Here is an 11,123-nt window from a genome sequence, read left to right as displayed (position 1 = left end):
CCCAGGGTGGTGAGGAATCCACAAGCCACAGAGGCTTCAGAGTAGAAAGCCAGGGACAGAGCCCCTATCCCCCAGCACAAGAAACTTGAAACAGTGACCCTTGTACCCCAGCAACAGACTTCAACTTTAAAAAGAAAAATAACTTGGCTTAGAACAATATCTTATACCATTTAACATATCAACTATGGTAACAACTTCTATCTTTCATTTCAATCTTCCACATTCCCCCTCCTAGATATGGTAAGCAATAAGATATAGATTATTGTGATAAAATAATAGAATTTGGCAGATGTCCAGGGGTCCCACCTGATTGATTTAGTATTGAGAAACTGACTAAGTACCTACTTGGGATGATTAGCTGTAGGCCACAACTGACCTGCTCTGAGTGACATATACTGCTGATGTCAGCAGGGGGACTACTCAGAGCCATGCAACTTGAAGGACCTCCCTTTTGGGGAAGGAGAGAAAAGGTAGAAAAGAGAACGCTGAGGTTGGGAGCTCTCTCCTTCCTGTTGGTGGACTTCTGAGAGTGGACTGGAGAGGGGCTCCACAGCTGACTAGCATAGAAACTACAGACTCCAGGTGGTGAGTTAATAGAAATGAGGGCAGCTCTTAGAATTAGCTGAGCTAGAAGCAAATTTGGGGCTTGATTCAGTCTTTGCTAGAGCCAGGGAGCTTATCCATTTTTCTCTTCCCCTATTCCCTTGTCCCTGGTTTTATTAATTTCACCTTTGTTGTATATTTTATTCCCATTAATAAAACCTGATTTGTTTGTGGAAAAGAGGCTGTTGATCTCCTTTCTTATTGGCCTGGGAGAAATAACTAAAAAAGGCAGTTTGGAAGGGAGGAACCTTTGGACCTAGAGGTCCCTCATTATTTTCTGAACCCCAATATTATGGCGAGCCACCCAATTAACTCTTCCATAATAAATTTGGCCATTACAGTATATATGTGCAATTGTACAAAACATTATCACATTAGTCATTTTGTGTAAGAAAACTCAAATAAAAGAAAAAAAATGAAAGCAAAAAATAGTATGCCTCAGTCTGTGTTCAATAATGTAATGATTGGAATGATGCCACCTGCTGGAGACTTACTATGGAAAAGCTCTACCATGAGGTGAAGGTCTCTGAGGGCAGGACCATGAGTCTTTTCTTTGGTGTCAGGAAGTGATATTTGCTCGTGGGAGGTAGAAGGGGGAGCCTGGCACTCTGACTGACTGTCTTTCGTGTGGACTCTGGCAGAGAGCGGAGCTAGAAATGCACTCTCCCTTTAATAGATAGATGAATGTAGGCCTTTCTTTCCCTCTTTACCAAATTTTTATTCTTCTTAATAAATGCTTAAAAGCCTAACTCTTGCTAAAGCTTATAATTTATTGGTGACCACTCATTAGATATTTTAGACAATATAGCTAGAATTTTAGCCTTTAACAATAAGTATCAGTTCTTTCTTTGGAACCGGATAGTATGCTTCATCATTAAGCCTTTGGGATTGTTTTAAATAACTACATTGCTGAAAATAGTTATGATTCAGAGTTCTTCATCAAATAATATTGCTTTCTCTGTGCACAATATTCTCTTGGTTCTACTCACTTCACTATACATCAGTTCATAATAGTCTTTCCAGGCCATTCAGGAAGCTTCCTACTTGTCATTTCATAATAAAGTTCCACTACAATCATATATACAGCTTGTTGAGCTATTTCCAAATTGATGGGCATTCTTTCAATTAATATATAGAACTAGGAGTTAGTTTCATAAAAAACAATAAATTCAATAAACCATTGGTTATGAGTTTAAAGAGAGAAGCAAATCAAATTACCAGCATTGAAATTGTTTATTTTTATTGTATGGAAATCCTTCTTTTATTACATACATTAAAAATTTAAAAAAATAATAATTTTGCCAATCTTACTGAAATGTAAAATTAAGAGAAAAAACTGCAAGAATAAGAATAGGCAATGTGCAATAAAACTCTTTTTTTTTTTTGTAATTTTAAAAATGCATTTTAAACTGAAACACAATAGAAAAATGTAAAAAGGTACCTTTCCATGGATACAACAGGATATATGAGAGGATTCCATATAAAACAATAAATTTCCATTTCAAGAAAAGCAAGAAAAGAAATACTAAACATTGTTTTGAAAGCTACACAGCTTTTCTTTGTTCCCTCTTTAACCCATTTTTGATGAGTGTAAGGTTCCCACTACCCACGACCTTCCTTTGCTTCTTCTTTTATCAATTCTTCATTTCATGCTTTATTCATATGAGATAATCACTCCTTTTTATCTCTTTCTATACAGTTTAATTTTTCTTAGAATATCCCCATCACATACTGCTCAGTCTAATTCCTTCTTTCAAAATATTCAAGTAATTATAATAGTCATAATAGTAGTGGTGACATTTTGACATATTAGAAGTAAACTATTTAATCTTATTGAACCAGTTAGGTGTACTAGGTGGAGAATGATATACTTATCAACTCACTGATGCAGTGTTCTAATGCATCATATTCAAAATCAAAGATGAAACAACTTCCCTTTCCCCAGTGAGAAAATTTGGGAGCATCACAAATAAAATCTATAAAATATGATGTCTTCATCCCACAGAATCTCTGCCTATGCTTATTATTTTTTCCTATTATCAGATTCCTGCAAGTCTAATGTTCTTTCATCCTCAATCCCTAAATGTTTGCAAGAAGATTGTTATTCTTATTTCCTAGTTCATCAAATGATACTTTATTTTAGCAAAATAAATGAAAAATAATACACTATGATGAGTATGACTATCCCAGGGCACCTGGCTAAGAGGTTGGTAAATGGAAGGAAGGAAAATTCTGATTCAATTCATTCAGAGATGACTGTCTGAGATATTGCTGCTGATCCACCAAATGTTATAAGTGTGTCATTTGAAAATATATAGGTGTGGGGCAGTTAGGTGGCACAGTGGATAGAGCACTGGCCCTGGAGTCAGGAGTATATGAGTTCAAATCCGACCTCAGACACTTAAACTTACTAGCTGTGTGACCCTTGCCAAGTCACTTAACCCCAATTGCCTCACTAAAAAAAAAGAGAAAGAAAAAGAAAAAAAAAGAAAATACATAGGGGTGCCTATCCCTGTTCTAAGTTTTAGGGAGCTTAGCTGGGGTTTCTGATATATTGCTACTTATACATTAGAGGCTATTGCATCAGTTTTGGGCATTAAGCATTTATTAAAACATATTAAATGTTAGTAGAGAGAGAGAGAGAGTACATTGCTCACAATTAGAGTTCAAAAGTCCTGCATACCAAGATAGAAAAGAGAGAGAGTGGGGACTGTGTGGCTTCCACTTCCAGTATCCCAGGCCCAGCATAAAATCTCAGGATGGGGAGAGGTGCTGAGATAAGAGCTGGGGAGATAAGAGCCCAACACCCCTCTCCCCAAAGATTTTATCCTCTCTCAGACAGAGGTGGGTAACTACACCTTGACCCAAGCTAATTGGCCAGTAATATTCAAGTCTATTGATTGACATGACTTGGGGCATCACCCAGGTGAGTTTACTCCCTTTAGGTAATCAGGAATGTCAATTTACATTTCTTTTGCAATTCTACTCACTCTGGGCTGGCCCTGCAAAACTAGCCAGAGTTCCTGTGTGTGTGGGGGGGAATCTCTGATTCCCCCCAAAACACCCCATTGTTAATAATTTTTTCACATAAGAAAGGACTTTGTGAAGAGTCTGTCAATGGGGACATTTGGAATAATCTATATGTAATGCAGGGGGATAACTGAGAAAAGGACAGATTTGGGAACTGAACACCTGGGACTCAAGAGTATGTAAGCTTTCATGTGTCCTCCTGGAACAATGGAGTATGAGAAATGATTTTCAATAATCAATACCTTGGGGGACCCATTGATCTGCCCTCCTTTTTAGTCCTTTCTCCCTTCCTCACTCACAGGCAAGTTCTCCTTGAGAGATTTAATCAAATCTTTTCATCTGGGTCAAGTTTAAGCCAAGTTTACAAAAGGAGTCTTGGGTGGAGACAGCTTATTTTGTCTAGATAAGCTGAAGGATATGGGCCTGTACAGTCACACCTAGGTGAGTCTTACATTCTTTTTGTGATGTCATCTTCCACAAGAAGTGAGTGACCGGAGTCAGATATCTGAAGATTTCATTTTAATAGAAACCACTTTCTTACATGTTAATCAATTAGATTTGATTGCTGAGACAGACCTCCTAGAGTTGAAAGTGTATATGAACTATGAACCCACTGGCATTAGAGATCTTTGGTCTGAGAGAGATGGTCAATAGCCCCCTGTTTTTATTACAACCTATCAGGCTTATTAATAAAATGATTAAATTACCCAGAAACCATGTCTTTCATAATTTTACTCATCACAGTAGGAAATATGGGCTAACAATTTTCCCTATTTCCCCCATCATTGACACTTTGACTTTGTCATCTCACACAAACTTCTGCCTGATATCACCATCTGTCAGCTTCTGAATCATTGTAGGAATCCTGATTGTTGACATAGGGTCATACAGTTTGGGACACAGCAATAACTAAATATAAATCCCTGGGATTTCTTCCCTCCTTTCCATTGAATCCTGCAGAGAATACATGGACAGGGAAAGAGAAGAGAGAAAAATATGTTTATCACTCAGACGTGGGAACTCAGGTGCAGAGCCCCAAAGAGGGATGGTCCCAGAGCAGCCATTGGTGTGGCTCACTGATTGTATTTGTAGTGGAGTGGGGGGAGAGAGGTAAGGATCCTATCCATCTCTTACATTAAATATGCCCAGAGCAATGATTACCAATACCAAATCCTTATAAATATCTCCTGGTTCTTCCCTCATCAACCTTGTTTGGGCAAGCGTTCAATCATTATGCATTTGTCTTCACAGTATCAGGAGAAAAAGTGGAATTCAGAATTTGAAAGGAAATAGACATCTGTCTGCAGAAAAGTTTCCCCATCAGAGACTTCTTCAGAGTCCTTCTTCTGCTGTGACCAGGTCTGATCTCAGGCATATCCCCACCGTGGTTTGCCTGTTATTTATCCTTTGGTAGAAGTTGGAGTGAGATGTTCCTGATGTTCTCTCTTCTTTTCCTGTTTTTGGTGCTGGAAGCTCCTCAGTCTTTGAATCATAAAGAAGCTTCTCTCTGCTTCCTGAAAAGAGATTTAGGTCCCACCCACTACATGGATGGTGATCTTATTATTGGGGGATTTTTCCCTTTATTTATATATGAAAGTACACGAATGCTATCATGGAAAAGTTTTAATTTTAATCCTAAGAGACTTAATAATCTTTATCAGTAAGTTTTTTTTTTTTAATTTTCATTTTAAGAATTATTTTTTGGGGTGATTATAAAGCCACTTTTAAAGCATTTGCATGAACAGAGTATCATTTCCTATCCTATTTTCTGCCTTCCATGCCTTTAATGTTTTAGTCATTGCAAGTCATAACAACTGTCATGGTATTCTTCCTTCCCTGTCCTTACACTACTAACAGTTGACATTATTGGAGAATTTGAATGCCAGTTAAGTGCTTTAAATATATAATTTATGTTCATGTCAGCTCCATATGGACCCTGTGAGAAAGGTATTATAAGTGTCATTCACTATAACTACAAATATCATTCACTATAATATGCACACAATGAGGCACATAGGTGTGTATTTGTATATGTGTATGATCTTATGTGTATAGACATATATAAAATATATAATTTTGACATCTCACATATAATTATTAAATGCTTAAAATATATAATAGTTATGATACATATATTTATATATAACTGTATATGAACTTATAGCTATATCATATATTACTATGTATAATTTAATTATATGTAAATAAATATTTACATGTCTCTGAGTAATTATGATGCTGAATGGCAGCATGACAATAACTTACTCTCTTTGAGTATTGCTTGATGCACTGAGAGGTTAAGTGAATTGCTGATGATTATACAGCTAGTATTTTGAGACAAGGCTTTTAGCTCAGCCTTTTCTGATTCTCAGTCCAGCCTGCTATCTATGTCTGTCTCTGTTTCTGTCTCTGTATCTCTATCATTAATGCTTCACTTATTAAGGTTTAGGACTATAATTGTTTTATATGAGCAGTTTGGTAGCATTCCATTCATTCTCAATATTGCATGTTTTTAATATTATTGATTTTTACATTTAAAAGATAAGGGAATTCTTTCATAATATATCAGGATCACGTTTGTGAATTATTTTTCTTTAAAATTTCACTTGATCCTTATAAGTGCTCATGACATAGGGGTATCACCCACAATATACAGATGAGGAAACTGAGGGAGAAAGTAATTGAGTAACTTGCCCAATTTCACAAAACTAGTGTCTGAGATATTTAATTCCAGGTCTTTTGAGTATGTTTAGAACCTTATGTTCTGTGCCACTTAACTGCCCTGAATATGCAGTTTTGATCATTCTTTTTTTATTCATTCTTAATTTGTGGGAACTGTACATAGTTATTTGTAGTGTTTAATTTGATTTTTTATCCATCTTCTTTTTAATTAGCTTAAATGAACGTTTTCTCTCCCTACTCCATAAAATCCTCCTCTCAGTTCCAAAAGTGACCTTCCTAAAGTGTTTCTATGTCATACCCCTAGTCTATGAAATCCTCTGTGTCCTTCATGGCTCCAGGATCATATATACAATAATTCTGGATTGAAAAGCCCTTCACTACCCATAAGGTTGCTACTTTTCCAGTATTCTTGTACCTTACTCTCTTCCACATATGCTAGGATCCCAGCTACACCAGCCCATAGACTGGTGCTTACACAAAGCATTCCACTTCCCCATTCTATTTTCTTTTTTTTATCCCCCATTTTATTTTCCCTGACTACATCTCATCCCTGGAAATCTCTCCCTTCTCACCACCACATTATGGAATCACTGGGTGCATTAAAGTCTCAGGTAAAATCTAACCATCTGTAACAAGTCTTTTTCTAAACTGTTCAGTGCTAGTGATGCCCCTAAGGGATTATCCGAAAAATCTTGTGCACATTATTTTGCACATAATATTTTTGCATAAAATATTTCCCATTATGTTATGAGCTCTCTGATGTCAGAAATATTACTTTCTTTGGTTTTTCTTTTGTTTTGCACTCTCTGTATTATTAGTCTTTTTCAAAATAATGGGATTTTTGTGGATTTTAAAGTTTCTTATACTGTTTTACAATTTCTATGTTCTCTTATTTGAGATAATTACTCTTTTGTGCTTGCTATTTTCTTTTTCTTTTCTTTTCTTTTTCTCTCTTTTCTTCTTCTTCTCTCTCTCTTTCTTTCTCTTCCTTCCTTCCTTTCCTTCTTTCTTTGTTTCTTTCTTTCTTCATACCCTTTTCAGGGAAATGAGGGTTAAGTGATTTTTGGGCTGTTGCTTTATCCACTGAACCACCTAGCTGCCCCAAGTATTTGCTATTTTCATATATATATATATATATATATTTTCTAAATTTGGCCTTGGCAACTCAAGTCCCTTTAACAGATATCAGTCTCCCTTTATGTTAAATAGATAGATTCTAATATTTGAACTCTTAGGCACATTCTAGCTGTGAATCTACAGTCCTATATTTAAATATATTAAATGCACAGTGTTTTTTTGCTTGGATTTAGAATAACAGCATATTATCATAGTTTTCATGTTGATTACCTATATGAAAAATATCAGTATTGATATTGATCTAATCTGCAGCTATATGAGGCAGCTAGATGGTGCAGTAGATAGATGGTTGAGCCTAAAGTCAGGGTGACTCATATTCCTGAATTCAAATATGCCCCAAGATGCTTATTGTCTTTGTGATCCTTGGCAAGTCACTTAACCCTGTTAACCTCAGTTCGTCATCTATAAAATGAGTTGGAGAAAAAAAGGGAAACCACTCTAGTATCTTTGCCAAGAAAGGCCCACATTGCATCCCAAGGAATCAGACATAACTGTAATGAGTGAACAACAACAACAACAACATATTTATTCATACAAAGACAGTGAGAAGCAAAGTTAAGAAGACAGAAGAAAAAAGAAAGTGAAAAGACATAAAGAAGAGCATGGAAAGACAGACAGAGAGAGAGAGAGAGCGAGAGAGAGAGAGAAATGGAGGGAGGGATGGAGGGAGGAAGGGAGGGAGAGGGTGAAGGAGAGGGAAAGGGGAAGATGGTGGAGGAAAAGCAGTAACTTTCCAGACCTCTCCCCAGTGCCCCACCAATATCTCCAAATAAAGCTCAGAGAGGAAGAGAGAGAGAGAGAGAGAGAGAGAGAGAGAGAGAGAGAGAGAGAGAGAATTAAATTAGGATTTTTTGGTTCTGCCTCTGATATTTACAAATTTTTCAGCAATGAGCAAATCAATCAACTTTTAGTGCCCAGGAAACTGTTAAAGTCTGTAAGTTGTACATCTGAATTTGTTGAAGTAATTTCTAAAATAAGTGAGAGTTACCCATCTCAAAGAATCTCATATTGGAAAATACATAGTAATATTATGATCTAGTGAGTTTTGGAGATTTGAAGGTACAGGAATAACTTGACTTCATTGGATTTTTTTAAATTTGCCCCAGATATGGCTTCATATACCAGACTACTCCTTTCTATGTTTCTGGGAGAAAGACCAGAACATGTGACATTACCTTGTTATATCTCTTATTGTCTGTATGTTAAGACAGTTGAATTGGATTTGATAATGACTAGTTAAGAGAGTACACAATGTTTCCGACTTAATATGGTTTATATATCTATATCTATCTATCTATCTATCTATCTATCTATCTATCTATCTATCTATCTATCTATCTATCTAACTATATATATATCTGCCTTTCAGTAGTATAGAGTTAAGTGATCAAAATGGAAATCCCTACAGTCTTATTTGGGTCAGCTCAACCGCTATTTTGCTAACTTCTACATTCTAGACTGAGGCATAATCCCATTTTTTCCTGTACCTATCAATGTAGGCACTAACATCCTCCTTTGCATTTCCTGCTTGGCACAGTTCCAGATAGCCAAACAATTATTAAATGCTTGTTGATGTACTGAACTCCATATGATTCATTTCACCAAATGCATCACAGAAGAATTAAAGGAAGACAAATCATATAAAAAGTGTCATCTAATGATAAGCACCAAAAATCAAGATGACATATTTGAGTTGATCTTCAAGAAGCCATTACTACCATCTCTATGATTCCATTCCACATAGCCAGAGTAGGGATGCTGACTCACTCAAGGAAAGTAAGTCATTGGAGTGAATTCCACCAGACCCAGGAATTAGACCTTCTCCATAATCCTGATTTTAGATTCCTTTTTCCAAAGCTCCAGTCCCACATTTTCTTGCTGATTGTTACTGTGGCAGAAATTGACACCATCCGAGTGATGCTTCCCACCAATCTTTATATTGCAAACAAGTCCTTTGCTGTAGCCATTTTTCATCCTTCAGTTTAGTATCATAGGGCTCAGTATCAGAAATGTTTCTCTTCCTTGGTGAGAAAACAAGAAACCTGACCTGCTTCTTTAAGAGAAAACTATTCTTTAGTTAGTGGACTAAAAAGCTGCATGACAAGACCCACAGCATTCATCTTTGTCAGGTATTTGTCTTGGCAGAAATTAGTAGATTGGTAATATCTAGGGATAGATGGTAGTTGGCTAGTTAGCTAAACTGACAGCTACACAAATAGAAAGAACACATGTGTACATGTGTGTGTATATATTTGTACATTTGTTAAACACATTTATGTGTATATATGAATATATTTGTGTATGTCCAAATATATGTTTGTAAGTATGTATGCATGGATGTATGTAGGTATGTATTAATGTAAGGGTGAGATTACTGGGAGAGGATAAAGTAATGTTTAAATAAGGACCTATGAGTTAGCAAGAAGAATCACACTAAGTTGCTTTGTGATGTTTCAAAGCTAACTGTGTGGGGCAGCTAGGTGGCACAGTGGATAAAGCCCTGGCCTTGGATTCAGGAGTACCTGAGTTCAAATCTGGCATCAGACACTTGACACTTACTAGCTGTGTGACTCTGGGCAAGTCACTTAACCCCCATTGCCTAAAAAACAAACAAACAACAAATCCAACTGTGATGTCTAAAAATCGAATGTGTGGTCGCTATGAATTAGAAGCATATAGCACCAGTCTTTGGGCATTAAGTATTTATTGAAGTATATTAGGGGTTAGTAAAGAGAACAGGTGGAGTTCAGAAAGAAAGAGCCTAGCTCCCTGCACCTGCTGCTGCTACCATGACCTCCAACTGAAAGCAGGATCCCTGGTACCACCAATGAGTGGTCCCCAAACACTGCTCCAAGCTAATTGGCTGGCAGTTCTTTGTAGTGTTTAAAGAAGGATCCCACCTCTCGTTCACTGGAAGCTCCCTGGGGGACCACCCAGGTGTGGTGCCCACACACAGTTCCAAGCTAATTGGCTGGCAGTATTGATTGATATGATTTAAGGTGGTTCCATGAAAAGATGTAACAGTTCTATGAATAGATGTAACTTCCAGATGCTAGTCACATGCTTTCTCTATTCCTATTCTCCCTTCCTTTCCTCTATCTTTGTATCATGCCCGGGTTCTCACAATGTCTTTCTCAGCAGGATGGGGGTGGGGGGTGACAGTCTGATTCTCACAGCTTGAACAATCATTAGGTATTTTCTTTATGAAAGAAGTAACCTCTACAGGAATAGAAGAATTTTCTGAGTCCTAACACTGTTGTTCTCAATTGAGGTTGCAGGAAAAACACTACAATCAAGTCCTGGCCTTGATGTTTGCTGTGGAGGAGGTCAACAAAGACCCCAATCTGTTACCTAATATTACTCTAGGATTCCAGATTTATAACACCTACTCAAGTGATGTCAGAACATTGGAGAGCTCTTTGATGTTGTTGTCGGGAAAGAGACTGATTGTTCCAAATTACCACTGTGAGAAGCAGCAAAAGTCTGTGGCTGTCATTGGAGGAGCCAGTTTGGATTTGTCAATCCAGATGGCTTCCATACTTGAGCTCTACAAGTTTCCACAGGTAAGAATCATGATGAAAACAACACAGACTCTCAGGAAAACTGTGATTTATAGAAGTGGGTAAAAGCAGGGACTTCAAGCTGGATATGGGACATGGTAAACACTGGGA

General features: G+C 37.0%; 1 protein-coding gene across 1 annotated transcript in view; it reads left to right on the top strand.

Moving 5' to 3' along the window:
• Nucleotides 1-5,069: 5,069 nt before the first annotated feature.
• LOC122748303 (vomeronasal type-2 receptor 26-like) overlaps nt 5,070-11,123 on the top strand; it is a 28,753-nt gene continuing 22,699 nt past the window's right edge. Inside the window, exons 1-2 of the mRNA XM_043993965.1 lie at nt 5,070-5,293; nt 10,724-11,015. Coding sequence (XP_043849900.1) covers nt 5,070-5,293; nt 10,724-11,015 — 516 coding nt within the window. The remainder of the gene's footprint in view (nt 5,294-10,723; nt 11,016-11,123) is intronic.

Source organism: Dromiciops gliroides, chromosome 3 (assembly GCF_019393635.1).
Source record: "Dromiciops gliroides isolate mDroGli1 chromosome 3, mDroGli1.pri, whole genome shotgun sequence".
NCBI lineage: Eukaryota > Metazoa > Chordata > Mammalia > Microbiotheria > Microbiotheriidae > Dromiciops > Dromiciops gliroides.
This window is presented reverse-complemented; position numbering and strand designations above follow the sequence as displayed.